At 44.4% G+C, this 26,708-nt stretch overlaps 1 protein-coding gene across 1 annotated transcript in view; it reads right to left on the minus strand.

Annotated features, from left to right (window-relative positions):
• Positions 1-26,708, minus strand: part of LOC141145987 (uncharacterized) — a 374,157-nt gene that overhangs the window by 65,209 nt on the left and 282,240 nt on the right. The window contains exons 12-14 of the mRNA XM_073632772.1: positions 22,981-23,154; positions 19,775-19,948; positions 1,160-1,302 (exon numbers count right to left, since the gene is read on the minus strand). Of these exons, the coding sequence (XP_073488873.1) occupies positions 1,160-1,302; positions 19,775-19,948; positions 22,981-23,154 (491 nt within the window). The remainder of the gene's footprint in view (positions 1-1,159; positions 1,303-19,774; positions 19,949-22,980; positions 23,155-26,708) is intronic.

The raw sequence follows: 26,708 nt of genomic DNA on the forward strand, positions 1-26,708 counted from the left end.
CATTTGCAACCCAAATTAGCACATACTAGAGGTAAAAAATTTTATGTAGCCTTTGAGACAAATGTGTTTATTTAATTCTTCCTAGAAACTCTGTAAATTTAATAACCCATAACTCCCATATTGTATAGTGCACCACTTTCAAAAACTTCTGCAAAAGATGTTAGACTATAAACCTTCAATCTGATTGCAGGCATATGAGTTTTAGTTAGACTGTGAATGGGTATATGCACTGACTAAAAGTGGTATTGCCTGGTTTAGCTAACCTGTAACTGCTAGTGAGAGCAGTGAGTGTGTGGTCCGCAAAAGCCTATGTGGCAATCTGTCTGAGTTCTGAGAAAAATGACTGGAGATGTTAGAAGTAGAGTTCCCAGTTTGTCCCAAATACAAGTTTGTACAGAAACCGTGCTTGTTCAGGTGTTTTTCCATTTTACAGATTTTCTGTACCACTATATCTGACAGCTTCCTTCTGTTGTCAAAGTTGTTGCTTCCAAGTTTGATTGTTAATTCTAACCCCATTAAAATCAATTAGAACCAAATCCTTAAAATATATTGTTTTAAGCTAATAGAGAAGGGCTTGTCAACCAAGAAGTATTTTTGAGCTGGCCACTGCCCTAGAGGACATACCGGTATACTGATGCAAAAAAAAAAAAAACACGTAAAGCTGATCCAAACCTTGCCCAACTCCACTATGCCCATATAGGAATTTATGGGATTCCTCTTTTCCATGGAATAGGTAATTCATTTTCAAAAATTCTACATGCAGCACTAATAGATGTTGTGCTTATGTCTGGAGGAAGTTAATAAATTCAAAAAGGCAACCACAAAAGCCTTTAATACTGCAAATAAATATATAAAACAACATTTAAAGGCTTTATTCACAAGGGAGTGCCTAGACATACACCTGTGCAAAAGACCATCTTTGCCCACACTGGATGTACAGGCTGTGCATCTGTGTGCAAGCAGTCCTTTTCATACCTATTGATCTGAAGTGGTTGCACAGACACAACTGCCGGTCCATGCCCCTGTCCCCACATGGCAGACAAATTGGGACCAGTGACTGTGTACAGCGAATGTGAACTCCTGTGCATCCCATGCGATCATGTCTTTACACTCAATTTTCCCTGTAACAACTTAGAGCCAACGGCTTTAATATACTTACAATGATGATACATTCTGCAATATAAAAGTGTCTGATATTTGTATATGGGTTAGGTTGTAACTCAAATCTGTATACTCTTGAAGCAGATGGTGTATGCCTTGCCATCTTGAGAATTCTTCTGCCAGTGATACATCCACTGAATTCTAAAAAAAGGGAGTAAAAAGGTAATGCATGTCACATATCCTGTTACAAAAGTTTAAAGTTGAGGTCCAGCCAAAATGTTTTACTTTGAATAGAGAAGGGACATTTCAAAAGCTTCTATAATATTCTCACTGCTGTCCATGGCCCTGTTGCAAATAATGATAGAATGGAATGTTGAAAATGGGGGTCACTAGACAGAAAGCACCAGATAGCAAAAAAAATGACAGAACCCTTATCCATTGTAGTATAAACTGTTTTTTGTTTTCCATTTCCATTCCCATTGGACAATACTTCAAACCAAACACCTTGCTTGACTATGGTAAAGCAGATGCAAACCGCATATTACCTAAAATACCATCACTTACTGCATACCTCTTAAATAACCAGACGACACCCATTTTGGAGTAAATTGGGCTCAACGGCCATTTTATTAACATAACATAACCTTTATATAACCATACTCTCCCATATATATATTAACTATGTTGAGGATCATCGGAGGCCCAGACCAAATTTTCTTCATGTCAGCGTGCCGCAGCTCGCCGACTCGAAGACAAATCCGCTCTGCACCTTACAACGCTGACACCCATCTCCCAATGCCAGTTAAACCACGGTTAACTGGCACCACCCAAGGATCCCATACCATGATGGTCCCCCACATATGCCATCTTGTACTTACTTTTTAATGCCTCCAAAGATCCCCAACCGCCACCACTTATCCCCAAACACATCAAATAATATACATAAAACACAAATAGTAGGGCGGGAGGGTGGGAGCTGCTTCTTCATCCGGTCATAAGAGACTGAACTCTGTACCTTGGCCCCTCCTACCACCAGGAAATAACTCCTAGTACCCCCCCTACCATGGCCATCACTCTCCCTAACTGTTAACCCCTTTCACTGCTGGTTTTCCCTGCTGTACCCAGTCATGATAGCCCTGCGCCTAGCCTGCATCTTATTACGGGCTTTCCTTAAATATGGTAAAGCAGATGCAAACTGCATATTACCTAAAATACCATCACTTACTGCATACCTCTTAAATAACCGGACGACACCCATTTTTGAGTAAACTGGCCTCAACGGCCATTTTATTAACATAACAACATAACCTTTATTTAACCATACTCTCCCATATATATATATTAACTATGTTGAGGATCATTGGAGGCCTAGACCGAATTTTCTTTATGTCAGCGTATCCACACAAGTCCCCCAGTCGCAGCTCGCCGTCTCGAAGACAAAAACGCTCTGCACCTTACAACGTTGACACCCATCTCCCAATGCCAGTCAAACCTCGGTTAACTGGCATCACCCGAGGATCCCATACCATAATGGTTCCCCACATATGCCATCTTGTACTTACTTTTTAATGCCTCCAAAGATCCCCAACCGCCACCACTTATCCCCAAACACATCAAATAATATACATAAAACACAAATAATAGGGCAGGAGGGTGGACCACAGGTGTGACACCTTACACCTGAGGATGCCCCAAACAATGCAATGCTCTCTGAATGCCATCCTGCAGTCCCAAGCACCACATATCTATGCCCACCACATTAAGATGAACACCATCCCCTCTGAGATACCGGCTAGTCTCCACCTCCAACTCCGGGTGACGTACCACTAAACCTCCAATAAATCTGCCCACCTCCTTGTTCACTTTTATACGGGTCTTGTTGATTTTTTCCACCGACCTGGCCCATTGACAAGACATGCAGCCAACTATATCAGACCACATGACCACGGTTTGTGGAACTTCTGTGCAAATTCTCAGAAAGTCAAACTTGATGTCCCGGGTCAAGTGCCTCATGGACCTAACCCCCAAGTCATTACCCCCAACATGTAAAAGAAGAACATCAGGCAACACCCTGCTCCACAGCATGCCCGGCACTTCAATCCACTGGACCATAGCTGTGTCCCTGGGAACACCTAACTGACGACTGTTCGGCCGTACATCAGCTTGCTTTGCCCCCCAAAAGACAAAAGAGTGTCCCATGATCCACACAGGGACCAGCCACATCATCTAAAAGAAAAAATGCAGCACATAGCACAAATAACTCAATAACCAACATAAAGGCATAACACATTACACTCATTCTTTACACCAAATGGGGACGAACATAGAGCCTAAACCTGTCCGATTCCCACCACCCTATGCGCTTGATTACTGCTGTGTCCAATCCCCATCTGGCTGCCTCAGTAGCAGCCCCAATGTGGAAGGGATGAGACGAGTAACCAGATGGATCGTAGCTCACCGCCACCAAACACTTATGAAAAACAGAACGAAATTGAAATACTGACAATGACATCTCATCTTGATGAACCAAAAATGAACCCCCCACTTGATGGACGGACAACCAAGAAGTCCTGAACAGCTGCCACTGGACAAACCACCTCCGTACACATGTATGTACTTACCTTTTCCCCACCGTTTTTGACCGGCGGAGGAATATGGCCACCGAAGAACTGCTACAATGCACATCAGACAGCTGGATACCCCCCTAACGTTCCTAGCTGGACTGATCAGTTCCCCCAACCTGAAGGCCCCATAAAACGCCAATGAGAACGCTGCCATAAATAAACTGGCTTCGTAACTGGAAGTACACACCGTACTCACCTGTAATATCAACTCTCGCAATATGGCAAAAGTGACTGGGTGCCTGCTGTCACGTCTTATTGCCAGTCCTGTAACTCTTCAAGGCCTGCCTGACCATAAATTCTTTTGTAACTTCCCTGCTCCCTGTCAACTTAAACCAAAAGGCCAACCCTGCCATCTTATGGTTAATTAACGATACTGACGTTCCTTGTTCATAATTTAAACCAATAAAGTATTACAATACAGTAACAACCCCTTCTCCCATCACTTGTTCCACCCGTCCCAGCATGTCACACCACACCTGCCAAACCTTCGCATACGATGACCAAGTACCCTTGCTTATGGATTTTCTGATCAAACCCGTGACGACTCCAATGCGACTTGCCACAGCTGTTGGGGACAAGGACTCCCTTGTTGTTCCAGTGCCAACTCTCGGAATTTGTCCCACTGAAACCGAGACAAAGCACCAGCCATTGCATTAGTCGTTCCTGGAACGTGCACTGTATACATAAAAATACTTCATTGCAAACAACGCAACACCAGATGACACAACAATCGCACCACTGGTGCCGAGGAGGCCATCACATGATCGATGACCTGAACTACCCTATGTTATCATAATGAAGCCTTATCTTCCTGTCCCTGAAGATGGACCCCCAAATCTCCACTCCCAAATCACCGGAAACAGTTCCAGCAATACCAGGTTCTTGAGGAACCCCGCCCCTCGCGAAGACTCATGCCACTTCTCCGCACACCACCGCCCCCAACATAAGCCCCAAAACCGGTCGACCTGGCCGCATCGGTATAAAAATCAAGATCAAAGTTGCTCACCGGCCCCTCCATCCACAAAGAACGACCATTATAAGAGTCCAGGAAGACCCGCCAAACTAGCAGGTCCTCCCGATGCTCTTGCGTCAGAGTAATGAAATGCTTGGGAGAAGAAATGCTCGCAGTCGCAGCCAACAAGCGGCTCAAAGTACCCGCCCCATGGGCATAATTCTGCACGCAAAATTCAACTTCCATAAACGGGACTGCAGCTGCCTAAGTTGAATTTTTTCGTTTTCCCAGCACTAAGCCGATCTCCGCCTGTAGCCCATGTAACTTGTCCTCTGGTAATCAACACTCCATATCCAGTGAATCAATTATTATACCCAAAAAAACTAATCTCAACCAAAGGGCCAACTGTTTTATCCAGCGCCAACGGTATACCGAAACGTTCCGCAATATGCTGCAGCGTAGCTAGCAAAATCCCGCACAATCTGGAAGCAGGAGGGCCCACACATAAAAAATCATACAAATAATGGATGATAGAGTTTATGCCTGACACATCCCTAACCACCCATTCTACAAATGAACTGAAGGTCTCAAACAGAGAGCATGAGATCGAACAGCCCATAGGTAAACACCTATCGACGTAAAACATGTCCAGCCACTGACACCCCAACAGGTAAAAACTGTCCGGATGAACTGGCAGCAACCAGAATGCAGCCTCCATGTTCGTTTTTGCCATAAGGGCACCCTGACCATAGCGCCGGACCCAACACACTGCAGCATCAAATGAAGTATATGACACCGAGCATTCTTCCGGATCAATGGCGTCATTAACAGAACCCCCTTTAGGAAAGGACAAGTGATGGATTAAACAAAATTTACCCGGCTCCTTTTGGGGCACTACCCCCCCTGGAGAAATCACTAAGTTTGCCAGCAGAGGAGTTGAAAAGGGGCCACTCATGCGGCCCAATGCCACTTCCTTTCCCAACATTTTCCGCTACTACTGAAGGATGTTGTAATGCTGACCGTAAATTGCTAGACAAGGGGGAGATGCACTGTAATGAACACGGAATGTGAAAACCTTTCCTGAAACCTGATTCCAAAAGCCCAGTCTGGATATCTGCTTAGAAAAGGAAGCATCCTTTCCACTCTCACCAGAGTCGTCCCTCTTTCCTGAAGAATCTCTGGAATGTCCCTTCCCCTGCTTAAAACACCGTGGCAAGGTGTGACTACCCCTGCAGCTGGAACACCCATGTTTGAAACAGCAACCGTTTCCAAACCTACACACCCCTTTATTAAACTGCCAACATGCCCCTTTAAGTTTTGGGGCCGGCTGTCCTGGTGTTTCTGAACCACCGACCCTGTTGGGAAAAAACATTGTGGGTGCCCATGCCGAGGACATAGGCTTCATCCATAAGCTGATGTCCTTACAGCTTTTCTCTGACGAAATTGTTCATCATATCTGAACCACACCTGCCCCCCATACACCCGTTGCACTTCCCCAATGGCATCCAAGTATCAAAAAAGCACAGAGCAGCACTCGGGTTGTTTTTCGCCAATCACAATTGCCAGAATTGCAAATGCCTGAAGCCAGATCACAAAAGAGTTGGGAATAAGGCAATAACGCCGCTTTTCCTCATCCTCTTTTTTGGACTCATCCAGCGGTTTCACCCTATCCAGATTAAACTTCTCCAGTGGTAGTAAGGAAAAAATCTCCATACTCACCCTTCCATATTTTTTCCCTTACTTCGGGCTTGAGATGTGCTCCTAAAGGGCCCTCCAAACAAACATACACCTCACATTTGGCAGCATCTGCTAAACGCACAGTATCCACCACCTTAGTCGCTTCTTTACCCACAGATTTTTCGGCAACGGTAGCACTCGTCGCCCCCCCCCCCATTGTAACCAAATCACTGACTGCCCCAGGCCTGGAACTTCTGCGAACAACGAGCCTGACCTTAACTGACCGGGGACCCACACAGACTCCCGGGGAAGGAGTGCTGCTTCTTACCTCAAGGCGCTGGACCAGTGATTTTAAACCCTTTAAAAAGTGCATGAGGTGAAGGTGAATTAGGCAATACCGGTGGGGGAGGGGATGACCCTGCCGCCCGCTACCCCCCACCCCTGAGCTCAAAATCCCATCCAACACTGCCTGCAAGGATGAAAAAGCATTAGTAATGGACTCACCAGGCTGCACAGGAAGAGGACCCACAGCCACACTACCAGCATCCACTGTCGCCGCCCAAACTGGCACTTCATCCTCCGAGCTAGACAGCTCACCCTCAGATCGGAGGAAGGCCGCATTTGTCCGACTTGCAACGGAAGGGACGCTGAGTGAGGAAGCCCCGGCACTGGGTCTGAAAGTGCTGGTCCCAGCCCCCGGGCCACGCCGCGCCTCGCTCCCGTGCCAGCTTCACCATCAGAACCCCTTGTAGACCTCCTTTACGGAGTTGCAGCAGCCCGGGAAGGGGGCACCCGCCTGGCCCCGCCTCCTGACCTAAGGATCCTACCATCATTGTGGGTGGGTGTGGGGCCGCTGGCCACTCTGTCGGACTGGCCGGCGCCCAAGGAATGACCTCTCCCTCAACGGGCCACCCCCCTGGTAGGTGCCACACCAGGGGAGACAGCAGCGTGATCCTGCCTCCCATGACATGCTGGTGGGACCAGGGGGGATACAGAACCATGGTCATCACCAGATAAGCTCCGCCTTCACCGAGGATTCCTCCCAGAGCAAGCATCAGCTGCCCGTGTGGTCAAGCGGAGCCAGTGTGCCTGGAGGGCCCCTCAAAGAGGGACTCCCTTGTTGTTGGTGCTGAGCTTGGGGAGATGAGGGGGTGAATAGCACTCCGGAGGCCGAGACCTCCGAGCGCGCCGGTCCCCAGACGTGCCTGTTGCTTCCTCCTACTCTATAGCAGCGATTTGCTGCTGGAGCCATTGTGAGCCCTGGGACGCTGCAGCAGCCCTCAGCTGCTCTAAAAAAGTTTCCATACCTGCCATGAAGCATGGAGGGAGAGAGAGATGAGAGACACACAGGCACATGCAGCTGCTTCTTCATCCGGTGATAAAACACAAGTAGAGAGGCGCCTCTGGGTGCAGTATTTAGGAAATAAAGCTTTTAATAATAGATGTAGATCAACTCACATTTTGTAGGAATAAACAGGCATGGTGTTAATAATACAGTGACGCATCCCCGAGTCCTAGGCAGTATGGAATCCTTGCTGACAACTGTGAGATCTTCCAGCAGATGGAGGATGCCGGCTCCAGAGAGCGTCCTCAGAGCGAGGCGTGGAACGCACAGGGCAGCTTGCTGCGGACAGATGAAGTCATCAAAGCTGGACACGTTTCGAGAGCGTGCACACTTGGCGATGTAAGCAAGTCAATGGTTGACAAAGGAGCATGACTTGCTTACATCGCCAAGTGCGCACGCTCTCAAAACGCATCCAGCTTTGATGACATCATCCGTCCGCAGCAAGCTGTCCTGTGCGTTCCACGCCTCGCTCTGAGGACGCTCTCTGGAGCCGGCCTCTTCCATCTGCCGGAAGATCTCACAGTTGTCAGCAAGGATTCCATACTGCCTAGGACTCGGGGATGCGCCACTGTATTATTAATACCATGCCTGTTTATTCCTACAAAATGTGAGTTGATCTACATCTATTATTAAAAGCGTTATTTCCTAAATACTGCACCCAGAGGCGCCTCTCTACTTGTGTTTTGTTGCAGCTGAGGAATTGGTTTCTACCCTATCATGATGGCAGCCGTGCTTGCATTTTTTGAACGCTTTTCTTCCGTCGTCACCATTCCTAAAAAGACTCTTTCAGCCGATATTGATTTTATGGACTGACCTGACTCTAGGCAGAAAATAGATAAGGTTAGCCCGGATCAACCACTGTGAGTTAGATATTAATTGGCAGCAGGCTTTTATCAGGCAATCAACCACATGAAAAATGCGGGATACCCGTAGGGGATGTCCTGGAGCATACAGGGAAAACAAAGAGAAAATTCTCTTAAGAGGACGAAAAAACCCCCTCAGGCACTGTCTGGAAAAAATAAGCCAAATTTTATTAAACAAATAGAAAAAACACCACACAACAATGTAAGTGACAATCCAAAAAACAAGGGAGGGCTATGGTGAGTGACTAACATAGGCCCAAAAAATTTAAAATGACAACGTCGTCGTTTAAAAACAAGGGGGAGCCATGGCTGAGCATACCACAAGCAAACACCATTCAACACTCATACACTGATAATGATGATGTGAAGCAAATTGCTAAAGTAACATAGTCAGTGAATCACTCTTCAGAGGCGTGGTATAATGGTAGTGCGGGTAAGGTGAATGGGGGGTAATGGAAGTCCATACGCCAATAAACCTGATGATTTCAGCAGGGTCTGGCAGAGGTAGATTCCAAAGGGACACAGCAATTGTAATCAGCAATGACTGGCAGTTCATATAGAAAGGCAGGTAAGCTCAATAACAGCAGGCACAGCAGAAATAGCTTGCAGCATCTAGCAGATCATGCGTGTGTAGTGGGCAGATGAATGGCTAGGGAATGGTAATAGCAAGCAGTAAGCAGGGGAGGCTGGCTCAAACACAATGCGGAATAATATGGTCATACAGAGGGGTAAAGTAATCTCACCACCCGATCCGTGACCGCAATCCATGTGTTGCCATGCTGATCCCAGTGAGCGGCTTGGAGTGTCATTCCATGTAGAGCCGACTAATAGGTATAAACCGCTGGGTCCTGGATGTATTGCGCTCGCCGTACACAGTGTAATCGTCAAAGGTAAACAGCGCCGGTCATCAGCTGTTCTGGCCCAGCTGATCCTCCACGCACAACAGCAGCACGTGGCTCCGGAGTAGCGTGCTGACGTCATGTGCTGACGCGTTTCACCAGCCAATTAGCGCTGGTTTACCTTTGGCGATTACACTGTGTACGGCAAGCGCAATACATCCAGGACACAGCGGTTTATACCTATTAGTCGGATCTACATGGAATGACACTCCAAGCCGCTCACTGGGATCAGCATGGCAACACATGGATTGTGGTCACGGATCGGGTGGTGAGATTACTTTACCCCTCTGTATGACCATATTATTCCGCATTGTGTTTGAGCCAGCCTCCCCTGCTTACTGCTTGCTATTACCATTCCCTAGCCATTCATCTGCTCACTACACACGCATGATCTGCTAGATGCTGCAAGCTATTTCTGCTGTGCCTGCTGTTATTGAGCTTACCTGCCTTTCTATATGAACTGCCTGTCATTGCTGATTACAATTGCTGTGTCCCTTTGGAATCTACCTCTGCCAGACCCTGCTGAAATCATCAGGTTTATTGGCGTATGGACTTCCATCACCCCCCATCCACCTTACCCGCACTACCATTATACCACGCCTCTGAAGAGTGATTCACTGACTATGTTACTTTAGCAATTTGCTTCACATCATCATTATCAGTGTATGAGTGTTGAATGGTGTTTGCTTGTGGTATGCTCAGCCATGGCTCCCCCTTGTTTTTAAACGACAATGTTGTCATTTTAAATTTTTTGGGCCTATGTTAGTCACTCACCATAGCCCTCCCTTGTTTTTTGGATTGTCACTTACATTGTTGTGTGGTGTTTTTTCTATTTGTTTAATAAAATTTGGCTTATTTTTTCCAGACAGTGCCTGAGGGTTTTTTTTCGTCCTCTTAAGAGAATTTTCTCTTTGTTTTCCCTGACCTGACTCTATTTTTATCATTATCTCCTTTTTTTTCTAGCAGATTTGTATCAGAATGTTTATGTCTGACTTGTTTTGCGCCTATACATGTTATATTTCATCCGGTGATAAGTGACTGAACTCAGTACCTTGGCCCCTCCTACTATAAGGAAAGAACTCCTAGTACCACCCCCTACCATGGCCATCACTCTCCCTGTTAACCCCTTTCACTGCTGGTTTTCCTTGCTGCCCCAGTCATGATAGCCCTGCACCTAGCCTGCGTCTTATTACGGGCTTTCCTTGAATAGTAAAAAGCTTTCATCATAAGGTCTCCTTTCACCTTTTTTAGACATCAAATCACGCTGTATGAAAAAAGCATTGAACCTTGCTTGCATTTCCATTGACTCTTTCCTAGCACTGGAGGACTTATCTGTGAACTTTTTGGGAAGTTTGGATTCCATAGTCAAAAAGGTGCAGTGTTGTCTAGCAATTCTTTTAAGAGGTCTAATGGATGTAAGAGAACATATGACTTGGAAGCTGTGCAAACCACTAGACAGATTTTTCAAGATATCAGTTAAGCAGTGCAGCAGAGGAGCACAGACAGATTTATGGAAAGCTCACAGATCAGTTCATGCCTTCTGCTGGTTAAAGCATTGCATGAGCACAGAAATATATCCCATAAAATTATTGCTATATTGGACCACATTTTTGCCCATTTCATCTCAAAAAGTTGACATTTTTTTCAGTTTGAAAGGTTTACAAAATTTTATAGGGCAGGTTTAATTTATTTGATCTGATATTTAAATAAAGCCGTACTGTAGTCTGAAACAAAGCTTTCCCTCAATTACATAGAGCAGAATATTATTTTGTATTAAATGTTTCCTACAGAACTGCCCATATATGTATGATTATTTTGTACTGAAATCCAATAAACAAAATATACAGAAGTAATTAAATAATAAATAATTAAATTAAGTAGCTAATAAAAGCAGCTTAAAACTAGTTTAATTGCAATTGTAAAATAAAATACCTACAAATTAATTATCTGATTGACATAATGAATTCCTAATTACTAATTGTTATTGCTTATGCATTAATATTATTAGTAAATATTAGTAATGGACAACTATTATGTAATGAATGATCTTTTTTCTTTTTCAAAGATTTTATTCAGATTTTTTCAAATAAAGAATGTATAAATAATGAAACCTATTGATTAATACAGCAAGGGTACAATATCTAATTGTTTATAAAACTATATTGTAAACACTAAAAAAAATAAATAAAAAAATGTTTTCAAAATTTGCAAGTAAAATAATATACTGTAACACGGAAACCTAATAGATATATTTTATATAAGATATAAGTTTTCAAACTCTGCTAAAGAAAAGTACTCTTAAATGTACATAAAGTCTAAAAAGCTTTTGTAAACACATGAGGATGAGTTTGTCATCCTAATAGTGTAGGTAAATATTACAATAGGTCCAACAGAGACCTTATAGGGCCAAAATGAAAAAAGGAAAGGAAAGAGAGAAAAAAGATAAGAGAGGAAAAAGTTAAAGATATAAAGGTATCTTTTGCTGACTTTTCTATTTGTTAAGTCATTTCAAGTGGAAACAGTTCTAGAACCATCAATTTGATATTTAGTCCATGGAGCCCATGGTTTCTTAAATAATTGAACCTTATCATTTAATATGGCTGAAAGATGTTCATTAATCATAATCCAAGACAATTTAGCTTTTAGGATGTCAAAGGGTAAGGTTGTTGTTTTCCAAGATCTGGCTGGAGTGATTTTTGCCGCTATAAATATATAATTTACCAATCTTCTGAAGTGTTTAGGGATCTTTTCCATTTGGCTGCAAAGCAGTGCTTGTTTCAGGGATTTGTTTAAATCAATATTAGTGAGAGAAGAAATAAGATCATAAACTTTATTCCAAAAATGTTTTACTGTGGGGCATAGCCACCATATATAAAACATTGTTCCCTCATGTCCACAATCTCTAAAGCATAATGGAGAAGCTCCTGTGACAAAAGAAGCTACCCTTTTCGGGACTAGATACCATCTTAGCAAAACTTTGTAGTTAGCTTCTATGATAGAAGTGTTGATCAAAGATCTCGAGGCATTATGAGCTAACACAGGGGTAGGCAACCTTTTGAGCACAGTGTGCCGAAAAATGTTTTCAAAGAAATTGAATATGACGATTTTATAACAAAATAAGTCAACTTCACACTCTCAATCACGAAAAGGAAAAAGGAAATGCTGTAAACTATTTCAGTAGTGAGAAATTAACATCCTGCACTCTCACGCCTCAGATCAGCCCCAATGCATGCACCTTCACACCTCAGATCACTGTCGCCTCTCCAAATCTGTTTCACCACTGTACCCCCCTGCTCATCTGCCCCACCACTGTACTACCCTGCACATTTACCCCACCACTGTAACCCCCTGTATATCTACCCTGCCTCTGTACCCCCCTGCTCTTTTGTCCCACCACTGTGACCCCCTGCTCACCTGCCCCACCAATGACCCCTTTTCTCATCTGCTCCACCACTGTACCTCCATGCACATCTGCTCCACCACTGAACTGTCTTCTCATCTGTCCTAACACTGAACTTATCTGCTCATCTGCCCCACCACTGTAACCCCCTTTCTCATGTGCCCCACAACTGTGCCTCCTGCACATTTATCCTACCTCTGTTCCCCCTGCTCTTCTGCCCCACCACTGTAACCCCCTGCTCATGTGTTCCACCGATGTACCTCCTTTCTTCTCTGCCCCAACACTGAACCCCCCCGCTCATCTGTCCCACCACTGTAACCCCCTGATCATCTGCCCCATCACTGTACTCCCCTATTTTCTGTTCCACCGCTGAACCCCCTTCTCATCCCTCCCACCACTGTACCTCCTGCACATCTGCCCCAACACTGTACCCCCTTGCTCTTCTGTACCACCACTGTAAACCCCCTGCTCTTCTGCCCCATCAATGTACCCCTTTTCTCATCTGCCCCACCACTGTACCTCCCTGCACATCTGCTCCACCACCGTATCCCCATGCTCTTCTGTCTCATGACCGAATTACCTTCTCATCTGTCCTAACACTGAAGCCATCTTCTCATCTGCTCCACCACTGTAGCCCGCATTCTCATCTGCCCCACCAATGTACCTCCTGCACATCTGTCTCACCTCTGTACCTAGGGTTGCCACCTTTTCTTTGAGCCAAACCCTAACACTTCAGCAGGTCTTGGCATTTTTTTTGTAGCATACACTATAAGATTGTAAAATACCTGGGACACCTCTGTGTGCTCTAGGGGAGTAGTAATGCGGCACTTGCAGCGGTGAATAGTGGGTGTGACCAATTGCATATAGTGCAGGCGTGTATAATGTACAATATAGTGTAGGTGTGTGTAATGTACAATATAGTGTATATAGTGCAGGTGTGTGTAATGTACAATATAGTGTATATCTTGCAGGCATGTGTAACGTACAATTTAGTGTATATAGTGCAGGAGTGTAAAATGTACACTATAGTGTGTATAGTGCAGGTGTGTGTAATGTACAATATAGTGTATATAGTGCAGGCGTGTATAATGTACAATATAGTGTGTAATGTACAATAAGGTGTATATAGTGCAGGCGTGTGTAATGTACAATATGGTGTATATAGTGCAGGCGTGTGTAATGTGCAATATGGTGTATATAGTACATATAGTGCAGGTGTGTGTAATGTACAATATTTGGGAAGAGGGGGGAGGTCTCCTGGTGTAGTATGGGGGGACAGGGGAGTCCTCCTGTAAGGCATTGGCTGAGGATAGTTAAGTCGTGCATGGTATATGGGGGGCTTTCTATATGGATGGTATATTGGGAGGTTAGAGTATTATATATATGGATGGTATATGGGGGGTGAGAACAGTGTATATGGATGGTATATAGGGGGGTGGGAACTGTGTATATGGATGGTATATGAGGGGTGAGAACTGTGTATATGGATGGTATATAGGGGGGTGGAGAACTGTGTATATGGATGGTATATAGAGGGGTGAGAACTGTGTTTATGGATGGTGTATAGGGGGTGGAGAACGGTGTATATGGATGGTATATAGGGGGTGGTGGAGAACTGTGTATATGGATGGTATATAGGGGGGTGGAGAACTGTGTATATGGATGGTATATAGGGGGGTGGAGAACTGTGTATATGGATGGTATATAGGGGGGTGGAGAACTGTGTATATGGATGGTGTATGAGGAGAGCGAGAACTATACGGATGCATGGATGGATGGTATATAGGGGGGCGGCAGAACTGTATATATAGATAGTGTATGGTGGGGGGGAGTGGTGAGGACTGTATGTATGTATGTATAGTGTATGGGGGGAAGGGGTGAGAAAACTTTGGCAAAATCGTACTTTTCAAGCTAGTCTCCCAGTGCGATCTCTGCACACTTTTCAACAGAGCAGCAGGGAATGGGGAGGCTCCGCCTTCAACCCTACCTCCGTGTCCCTTCTGCAGCCAGCCAGAGGAGAGCACCCGGCAACATGGTGGCTCCGCCTCTGTGTCCCGTCTGCAGCCTGCTCGGCAGCACACTGAACTGACAGAGGCGCGTCGCTAAAAGTGACAGTGCAGGGGGCAGATAGAGAGGCAGCAGGAGCAGATAAGCAAACCCGAACTTGGGACACGGCCGTGGAGGCACAGTGAGCCACCGGTGGGTCTGAATAATGTGCCTGGGTCTCAGGTGGGCAGAGACCTGGACACATGTTTCAAAATACGGGCTTCACCCGGACAGGTGGCAACCCTATCTGTACCCCCTGCTCTTCTGCCTTACCTCTGTTCCCTTTGCTCTCCTGCCCCACCACTGTTCCCCCTGCTCACCTGGCCCACCACTGTAACCCCCTGCTTATCTACCCCACTGCTCTACCCCCCTGCTTTTCTGCCCCTCACTGAACCCCCCTTCTCATCTGGCCCATCACTGTACCCCCCTGCTCTTCTGTCCCACTGCTGAACCCCCTTCTCATCTCTTCCACCACTGTACCTCCCTGCACATCTGCCCCACTGCTGTACCCTCCTGCTTTTCTGTTGCATCTCTGAACCCCTCCTATTTATCTGCCCCCCGCTGTTCCCTCTTCTCATCTATGATATGTGTGATATGCAGAGTGGTGAAAGGAAGCAGACATGAGACACATCTACCTGTCCTAGCACACTCATCCTGCTGATCCACCTCTCGCATCCAGCCCACGTGCTTATACAGTAGGTGACCGCGATATTGTGTCAATATCACCGCATTTATCGTCGAGATTTGACACCTGCGGGCCCTGTCGTGGGAGCCAGCGCCGATATGGCTCACTCATCGGGAAAGGAAAACTTTTTTTCCTTTCCCGATGAGTGACAGGCAGTGCTGACAGCTGTCTGGTATGAATCCTGAGGGGGAACGCCAAATTTTAAATGAAAAAACCGAGGAACCCCCTACACCAAAAAATCGGTGTGGGGGTCCCCCCAAAATCCATACCAGACCCTTATCCGAGCACGCAGCCCAGCGTGGGGACGAGCGAGCGCCCCCCTTCTGAGCCGTACCAGGCCGCATGCCCTCAACATGGGACTCCGACAACCCTGGCCGTTGGGGGTGGGTGCCTTGGGGGAGGGGGGCGCCCTGAGGGCCCCCCACCCCAAAGCACCTTGTCCCCATGTTGATGAGGACAAGGGCCTCTTCCCGACAACCCTGGCCGTTGGTTGTCAGGGTCTGCGGGCGGGGGGCTTATCGGAATCCGGGAGCCCCCTTTAATAAGGGGGCCCCCAGATCCCGGCCCTCCACCCTATGTGAATGAGTATGGGATACATGGTACCCCTACCCATTCACCTAGGGAAAAGTGTAAATTAAAAAAAACACAGTACAGAGGTTTTAAGAGTAATTTATTAGGCAGCTATGGGGTCTTCTTCCGACAAGACAGCAGCAGCAGACTGGGCCCCCGCTGGCAAAAGAGCTGGAAGAAGATAGCGGAGGGGCCCGGGAGAAGAGGCGGAACACCGGGAGAAGTCGGAAGAGGACCCCCCCCCGAAGTCGGAAGAAGACCCCGGAGCTGCCTAATAAATTACTTTTAAAACCTATGTACTGTGTTTTTTTTTATTGACACTTTTCCCTAGGTGAATGGGTAGGGGTACCATGTACCCCATACTCATTCATATAGGGTGGGGGGCCGGGATCCGGGGGCTCCCGGATTCCGATAAGCCCCCCACCCGCAGACCCGACAACCAACGGCCAGAGTTGTTGGGAAGAGGCCCTTGTCCTCATCAACATGGGGACAAGGTGCTTTGGGGTGGGGGGGCCCGCAGGGTGCCCCCCCTCCCCCAAGGCACCCACCCCCCAATGTTGAGGGCATGCAGCCTGGTACGGCTCAGTAGGGGGGGGGGCGCTCGCTCGTCCCCACCCCCTTTCCTGGCCGGCCAGGCTGCGTGCTCGGATAAGGGTCTGGTATGGATTTTGGGGGGCCTCCACGCCGATTTTTTGGCATAGGGGGTTCCCCTTACAATCCATACCAGACCTAAGAGCATGGTATGCCCCTTGGGGGGGAACCCATGCCGGTTTTTTCATTTAAAATTTGGTGCGGCGTTCCCCCTCAGGATTCATACCAGACAGCTGTCAGCACTGCCTGTCACTCATCGGGAAAGGAAAAAAAAGTTTTCCTTTCCCGATGAGTGAGCCAGCGCGACATACACAGTACCCTGTCGCCGAGAACCAGCGCGATGGTATCATGCTGGAAACACGATCTCGTGGTCAGGTACTGTATGTGATGTCACATACAAGCATCTGGAATGGATGCACAATGATGAGCTCAGGTCAGGAGCATTTTCTGAAAGTAGTGGGCCTGTGTGCAGGATTATAAGTTGGGCCCCCACAGCTGAGAAAAAGTGGTTGGGTGTGATTTTCATTGCGCTGAATACTGGCTGTGGCTTAAAGGGACACAGAGTGCAGGGGTTCAGTAGTAAGTGACGCAAAGGTTCAGGTGAAATTTCAACAAAGTTCCCAGAAGCTCAACAGTAATTCCACAAATTGTCACCTGATTGTGGTTTTCTCAATCACAGTGAAATCCCTTCTTTCTGAAATTAGTAGTGGCAACCAAGCGAGTCATCTTCCTCCAGATGGTGGAGGGGGCTAGCAGGACTGTGATCGGCTTTAGCAGTGGCCAATGATAGTCATCCTCCTCCTGGAAACAGGGACCCCCCCCCCCAGCAGAACTGCACTCAATCTCTTCCCCATCACAAAAGTTGATGATTGCAGCTACAGCAAAGTTAGAGAACCAAACAATGTTCCCATATTTTACAATGTGTGGAAGTGCAGTGCTTCCCCCTCTGTGCAGGTGTGGTGTGGGGAATTCTGAAATTGAAATGCATTAGTGTCTCACTGACACTTCCCTGCACTGCTCTGCTGATGGGGAGGGAGTCGAGTGCCAGCAAAAGGCTTTGTGTGCCACGGGTTGCCTACCCCTGAGCTAACATATACCAATCTTTCAGTTCTAGAGTTTCATTCTAATCCCTCTCCCAATGTTCCATATAAACTAGTTTCGCAGGAATAGATGTTAAGATGGAAAATATTATTGAAATGTGTCCTTTAAGTTTGTCAACATTTTTACATAAAGATTTCATAGGTGTCATGGATGTTATATCTAGATTACATGTTAAAGAAGTAATAAAATGTACTATCCGATAGTATTGAGAGAATTCTGATTTTGGTAACTGGTCATTTTCAATAAGGAATTGTTTTGTTAACATTCCCTTATGATCAAAAAAGTCAGCTATTCGTAAATGTCCCCAATTGATCCACCAATAAAAGGTTTGAGGAGCAAATCCCAGGGTGAATTTTGGATTTTGAAACAATGGTGCTAAAGGGGTATGAGAGGATTTAAAAGTATTCATTTTAGTTAGTCTGTCCCATAATCCCAGGGAAAAGGATTATAATGGGTCTATATTTAAATGGTAGCCACATCAGTTGTGAGATCGATTTAAATGGGCAGGAGCATGTTTCAGTCTGCATTCATAGAGATGGAGACAATTTTGTGTGAAATCTAATGAGTTGAGCAATTTGGGCAGCATAAAAATATTTAATCAGATCTGGGACTCCCAATCCTCCTTTCGTTTTAGGAGCAAATAGTGTACTTTTATTCACCCTAGGTTTCTTATCACCCCAAATTAATAATAATGTTTTCTTTTGAAATACTGTTAGATCAGACATATTGATATTCACTGGAAGAGAGCGGAACAAATATAAAATCCTAGGGAGAATATCCATTTTTAAAGAATACATTCTGCCAAACCACGATGGTGGATTCATTTTCCACTTAAGTGAGTCATTAGTTTATATAATGGAGGATGATTTTTTGAATATAGAGTGCAATGTAGGTGTAATAAAAATACCCAAATATGGGAGAGCTTCCTGTTGCCATTGGAAGACATACGTCTGTTGAAGACTTTGAACCGTATGGCAATGAATGAATTATCTATTATGTACTAGCTATTGTGCTCATATTCATATTCATTAGTAACTGGGTCCATTATTACACATGCTGTGCTTGGACTTGTAGTTCTGCACTGAAAGGACATATGTTGTGATCTGGATATACCAGATTTAGGCTGGGTTCACACATATGTGAAGTGGATGCAGGTTCGGTGTAAATTTGCACAGGGGTCCTGTGCATCTTTAGGTCCGTTTCAGGTTCAAATTCAGCCCAAAAATTCAGGCTGAAATCGGACCTGATGCACTGGACCCCTGCTGTGAGCTGTAATAGTGTGAACCCAGCCTTAGTCAGTTTTTTTATCACCTTCAGATGTGGTGCTTGTAGTATTTGTCAGCCTTGTATTCACCATGCTTTTCTTAATAAATAGACCTTTATATATTTGTTATAGTTGAAAAACTATCCCAAGTGTAGTAATAAACAATTGCTGCAGTCAGCAGTCATGCAAACTCAGGGGTCGGAAATTAAAAAAAAAAAAACACAACAAATGTCACAGACTTGATACATGACACACCACTGGACTGACAATGCATATATTGCCTGAATTCCCACTTCACCTAACTTGATGTTTTCTGTTCTATGAGTATGAGATTGCACTGTTGAAGAAGAGGTCTCTATGTAATTATAGTCATGAGTTTGCATATGGAGAGTTAAGAAGGAATAAATAACACTGAATATGTTATATGTACAGTATTAGCAATCTGTATTTCCAGGAAAAGTTAAACATACCTTATCCTAAATAAGGTGTAAAAAGAATCTAAAACCTTTTTACACATACTCTAAATTTACATGAATTGTACTTGACATAAATAAGTATGCAGTATTTGACCAGTATATTTTACAACAAAGGAGAAGATATCAATAATTACCATATGTAATTTTTAAGGGTAAACATAGATAGAAACATATACTTACAAACTCTGAAATACTTTCTGATTTATTTCTTATATTTGCTAGGTACAATGACTCAAAATAAGAGCACAGTAGCATTCTAGTATCCATTGGAATTGAAATATTTTGAAGCTTAAAAGTCATCTTACAAAATTCAACCAAATCATCACATGTGATATTATTCGTATTTAAAAGCATCTAAAAAAAAAAGAAAAAAAAAAAATCAAGGAAGTGTGACATTTTAAAATACAGACGCATTTATTGAATTTAGGCATTGGTATTTAAATAATTACTATCAAATAGAAAGAATGCAACATTTCAGATAAGTTATGTTAAGCTCTCTTTTTTAAATGCCAGCTGCCTGGCTATCACATTGATTCTATGGATTTGATACTTTATCAGGGGTCTTCAAACTACGGCCCTCCAGTTGTTCAGGAACTACAATTCCCATCATGCCTTGTCATGTCTGTGAATGTCAGAGTTTTACAATGCCTCATGGGATGTGTAGTTCTGCAACAGCTGGAGGGCCGTAGTTTTAAGATTCCTGCTTTAAATCACTGATCTTAAGTAAGTTTCCAGATAAATACTGTTGTTAGAACTTCCTCATCTTTTCAATGACTCAGAACATGTCTGCAGGTTAAAATGTATGGACCCTGATACCTTTTTAAAACAAAATTTGATCAACGATGTTAGCAAATTAGAAAAAATATATATCTGCACACTTGTAAATGTAAATAATAGATGGTTGGATACAAATGGGTTACCAACAGCAGATTTTATTAGCGATTGAATATTGGTAGTTTCTTTATTACATAGTTACATTACCAAATGAGAAACACAGAAAAAGTAACATCTTGATATAGATTGTAAGGGTCTCGCCCATTTCTCTTACCTTCTAAACAGCCTTCCTCTGAAGGAATACCAAATTTACCATTAACGATTCTTTTGGAAACATGACTGTCTTTTATAGAAATCTCCTAAATTTTGTACCTGGGGGGTGTCTATAGTATGCCTGTAAAGGGGCACATGTTTCCCGTGTTTAGAACAGTCTGACAGCAAAATGACATTTCAAAGGAAAAAAAGTCATTCAAAACTACTCGCGGCTATTAATGAATTGCCAGTCCGACAATACACATAAAAGTTCATTGATAAAAACGGCATGGGAATTCCCCACAGGGGAACCCCGAACCAAAATTTAAAAAAAAATGACGTGGGGTTCCCCCTAAATTCCATACCAGGCCCTTCAGGTCTGGTATGATTTTAAGGGGAACCCCGCGCCAAAATTAAAAAAAAATGGCATGGGGTCTCCCCAAAAATCCATACCAGACCCTTATCCGAGCACACAACCTGGCAGGCTGCAGGAAAAGAGGGGGGGACGAGAGAGCGCCCCCCCTCCTGAACTGTACCAGGCCACATGCCCTCAACATTGGGAGGTTGCTTTGGGGTAGCCCCCCCAAAACACCTTGCCCCCATGTTGATGGGGACAAGGGCCTCATCCCCACAACCCTTGCCCAGTGGTTGTGGGAGTCTGAAGGCGGGGGGCTTATCGGAATCTGGAAGCCCCCTTTGACAAGGGGACCCCCAGATCCCGGCCCTCCCCCCTGTGTGAAATGGTACCATTTCACAAAAAAACTGTCAAAAATTTTAAAAATGACAAAAGACAGTTTTTGACAATTCCTTTATTTAAATGCTTCTTCTATCTTCTATCTGCTTTCTTCTATCTTCCTTTGGTTTCTTCCTCCATCTTCTTCTTCTTCTGGTTCTTCTGGTTCTTCCTCCGGTGTTCTCGTCTGGCATCTTCCTCCGCGGCCCCGGCGTCTTCTTCCCTTCATCTTCTGGACCGCTCCGCATCCAGCATGATGGGATGGGAGGCTCCCGCTGTGTGATGCTTCTCCTCTTCTGACGGTTCTTAAATAACGGAGGGCAGGGCCACCCAGTGACCCCGTCCCCCTCTGACGCACAGAGACTTCCCTGTGGCATTCCTCGTGACGTCAGAGGGGGCGGACAGGGAAGTCCCCATGCATCAGAGGGGGGTGGGGTCACCAGGTGGCCCCACCCTCCGTTATTTAAGAACCTTTAGAAGAGGAGAAGCATCACACAGCGGGAGCCTCCCATCCCATCATGCTGGATACATTCTGCCAAACCACGATGGTGGATTCATTTTCCACTTTAGTGAGTCATTAGTTTATACAGTGGAGGATAATTTTTTGACTATAGAGTGCAATGTAGGTGTAATAAAAATACCCAAATATGGGAGAGCTTCCGGTTGCCATTGGAAGACATACCTCTGTTGAAGACTTTGAACCGTATGGCAATGAATGAATTATCTATTATGTACTAGCTATTGTGCTCATATTCATTAGTAACTGGGTGCATTTTTACACATGCTGTGCTTGGACTTGTAGTTCTGCACTGAAAGGACATATGTTGTGATCTGGATTTACCAGATTTAGGCTGGGTTCACACCTATGTGAAGTGGATGCAGGTTCGGTGTGAATTTGCACAGGGGTCCTGTGCGTCTTTTGGTCCGTTTCAGGTCCAAATTCAGCCCCAAATTTCAGGCTGAAACCCCTGCTGTGAGCTGTAATAGTGTGAAGCCAGCCTTAGTCAGTTTTTTTTATCACCTTAAGATGTGGTGCTTGTAGTATTTGTCAGCCTTGTATTCACCATGCTTTTCTTAATAAATACACCTTTATATATTTGTTATAGGTGAAAAACTATCCCAAGTGCAGTAATAAACAAACGCTGCAGTCAGCAGTCATGCAAACTCAGGGGTCGGAAATTAAAAAAAAAAAAACAACAAATGTCACAGACTTGATACATGACACACCACTGGACTGACAATGCATATATTGCCTGAATTCCCACTTCACCTAACTTGATGTTTTCTGTTCTGTGAGTATGAGATTGCACTGTTGAAGAAGAGGTCTCTATGTAATTATAGTCATGAGTTTGCATATGAAGAGTTAAGAAGGAATAAATAACACTGAATATGTTATATGTACAGTATTAGCAATCTGTATTTCCAGGAAAAGTTAAACATACCTTATCCTAAATAAGGTGTAAAAAGAATCTAAAACCTTTTTACACATACTCTAAATGTACATGAATTGTACTTGACATGAATAAGTATGCAGTATTTGACCAGTATATTTTACAACAAAGGAGAAGATATCAATAATTGTCATATGTAATTTTTAAGGTAAACATAGATAGAAACATATACTTACAAACTCTGAAATACTTTCTGATTTATTTCTTATATTTGCTAGGTACAATGACTCAAAATAAGAGCACAGTAGCATTCTAGTATCCATTGGAATTGAAATATTTTGAAGCTTAAAAGTAATCTTAAAAAAATCAACCAAATCATCACATGTGATATTATTCGTATTTAAAAGCATCTAAAAAAAAAAGAAAAAAAAAAATCAAGGAAGTGTGACATTTTAAAATACGGACGCATTTATTGAATTTAGACATTGGTATTTAAATAATTACTATCAAATAGAAAGAATGCAACATTTCAGATAAGTTATATTAAGCTTTCTTTTTTAAATGCCAGCTGCCTGGCTACCACATTGATTCTATGGATTTGATACTTTATCAGGGGTTTTCAAACTACGGCCCTCCAGTTGTTCAGGAACTACAATTCCCATCATGCCTAGTCATGTCTGTGAATGTCAGAGTTCTACAATGCCTCATGGGATGTGTAGTTCTGCAACAGCTGGAGGGCCGTAGTTTGAAGATTCCTGCTTTAAATCACTGATCTGAAGTAAGTTTACAGATAAATACTGTTGTTAGAACTTCCTCATCCTTTCAATGACTCAGAACATGTCTGCAGGTTAAAATGTATGGACCCTCATACCTTTTTAAAACAAAATTTGATCAACCATGCCATGTTAGCAAATTAGAAAAAAAATATATCTGCACACTTGTTAATGTAAATAATAGATGGTTGGATACAAATGGGTTACCTACAGCAGATTTTATTAGCAATTGAATATTGGTAGTTTCTTCATTACAAAGTTACATTACCAGATGAGAAACACAGAAAAAGTAACATCTTGATATAGATTGTAAGGGTCTCGCCCATTTCTCTTACCTTGTAAACCTTACCATTAACGATTCTTTTGGAAACATGACTGTCTTTTATAGAAATCATAATAGGATTTTTTCGTCATACTTACCTGTAAAATCCCTTTCTTTGAGTACATCATGGGGCACAGAGTCAGGCTAATATTCATTACCTACTGGGTTAAACTCCAGTGAATGGACACTGGTAGACCAAAGGTCTTCAGACAGAAGTGATCCCCTATATAACTCCTCCCACACAGGAAGTACTTCAGTTTTGTAGCAAGCACTGAATCCTCAAAAAAAAGAGGGGGGGATCTCTGTGTCCCATGATGTACTCAAAGAAAAGGATTTTACAGGTAAGTATGACAAAAAATCCTATTTTCTTTTTCATACATCATGGGGCACAGAGTCAGCCTAACATTCATTACCTACTGGTACGTCCCAATAACCTTGAGGGGAGGGAGACACCCTGCCAAACAATAGCCATCAGAACTTATATGGCAGCCCGCAGTACACTGCGGCCAAAAGCCGAATCCTCAGCTGCTCGAACATCCACTTGACAAAATTTTGTGAACATATGCACTGAAGACCAGGTAGCAGCCTTACAAATCTGAGCCACAGATACCTGATAAAAAAAGCCCAGGAGGTTCTTACACCCCTGGTAGAATGAGCTCTCACCCTAAAGGGAGGAGCTTTACATTTCAGAACGTAGGCCTGAATGGCCAATTGACTGACCCAATTGGCAATGGAAGCTTTGGAAGCTGCCTGCCCTTTCCTGGGTCCTTTTGGTAAAACAAAAAAGGAGTCCAATCCTCGCATCTCCACAGATCTAGACAAATAAACCTTGACTGCCCAGACAACGTCCAAAGAATGCAATCGCCTTTCTTCCCATGAATGAGGCTGAGAGAAAAAAGAAAGCAAAATAATGACCTGATTTAAATGAAAGGCAGACACCACTTTTGGCAAAAAGGATGGAACAGGTCATAACACGACCCTGTCGTGGTGAAGAATCAAGTATGGTTCCCAGCATGAAAGGGCCACCAACTCCAACACATTTCTAGCCGAGGTGATGGCCATCAGGAAGGCTAGCTTGCGTGACAGCAAGTCTAATGGAATTTCCTTGATAGGTTCAAATGGTCGTTACTGTAACACAGAAAACACCAATTTCCAAAAGTCCCAAGGACACATAGGTAACCTAATGGGAGGAAGCAAGCGAGTTACCCCCTGCATAAAGGTTCAGATCAATGAATGGGAGTAGGGATGAGCTTCGTGTTCGAGTCGAACCCATGTTCGACTCAAACATTGTCTGTTTGCCCGTTCGCCGAATTGCGAACGATATGGGCCATTCGCGCCAAATTCGTGTGGCGCGTCACGCCCATAATTCACTGCGGCATCGCAGTGCATTGCTGGCTGATGATTGGCCAAGTATGCACTATGACCCGCATGCTTGGCCAATCACAGCGCCGTCTGAACAGAGAGCCGTAATTGGCCAAAGCCAAGGAGGCTTTGGCCAATTATGGCTCAGGGGATTTAGCACACGCCCCACACTATATAAGGCCGCCTGCACGGCGGCCCTGTGTAGTGTGTGTTCCGGCGTTCATAGATAGAGAGAGAGAGACAGACAGTGTCATTTGATTTGAGTTAGATAGATTAGGCAGAACAGTCAGTCAGTTAACTGCACTTACAGTGTATTGTGTATATATATATGCATCCCAGGTGTTGCATATATATATATATATACACTGTATTCAGTTTAGCTAGATCCGTTCCTGTTATCTTCTTACTGACAGGCAGGCTTGTCTTGTTACAATATTTACAGCTACCTGAATAAAATTGCTGGTGTTCTTTTGATCCTATTAGTACCACAGTCAGGCAGCTAGACTATTTACAGTTAGTGCAGTGGGTCCTGCTCACAGTGTTCAGCTAAAACTACAAGTTAGTGGGGTGTGTCCTGCTCACAGTGTTCAGCTAAACCAACAAGTTAGTGTGGTGCGTCCACCTCGCAGTGTTCAGCTAAACCTACAAGTTAGTGCGGTGCGTCCTGCTCACAGTGTTCAGCTAAAACTACAAGTTAGTGCGGTGCGTCCACCTCACAGTGTTCAGCTAAACCTAGAAGTTAGTGCGGTGCATCCTGCTCACAGTGTTCAGCTAAAACTACAAGTTAGTGCTGTGCATCCTCCTCACAGTGTTCAGCTAAACCTACAAGTTAGCATAGTGAGACCTCTGCACAGTGTTCATCTAAAGCTACAAGTTAGTGCGGTGCGTCCTGCTCACAGTGTTCAGCTAGATCCGTTCCTGTTATCTTCTTACTGACAGGCAGGCTTGTCTTGTTACAGTATTTACAGCTACCTGAAGAAAATTGCTGGTGTTCTTTTGATCCTATTAGTACCACAGTCAGGCAGCTAGACTATTTACAGTTAGTGCAGTGCGTCCTGCTCACAGTGTTCAGCTAAAACTACAAGTTAGTGGGGTACATCCACCTCACAGTGTTCAGCTAAACCTAGAAGTTAGTGCGGTGCGTCCTGCTCACAGTGTTCAGCTAAAACTACAAGTTAGTGCAGTGCGTCCTGCTCACAGTGTTCAGCTAAACCTACAAGTTAGTGGGGTGCATCCTGCTCACAGTGTTCAGCTAAACCTACAAGTTAGTGTGGTGCGTCCACCTCACAGTGTTCAGCTAAACCTAGAAGTTAGTGCGGTGCGTCCTGCTCACAGTGTTCAGCTAAAACTACAAGTTAGTGCTGTGCGTCCTCCTCACAGTGTTCAGCTAAACCTACAAGTTAGCGTAGTGAGACCTCTGCACAGTGTTCATCTAAGGCTACAAGTTAGTGCAGATCCTATTAGTACCACAGTCAGGCAGCTAGACTATTTACAGTTAGTGCAGTGC

This window comes from Aquarana catesbeiana, linkage group LG05, assembly GCF_042186555.1.
Source record: "Aquarana catesbeiana isolate 2022-GZ linkage group LG05, ASM4218655v1, whole genome shotgun sequence".
Classification (NCBI taxonomy): Eukaryota; Metazoa; Chordata; class Amphibia; order Anura; family Ranidae; genus Aquarana; species Aquarana catesbeiana.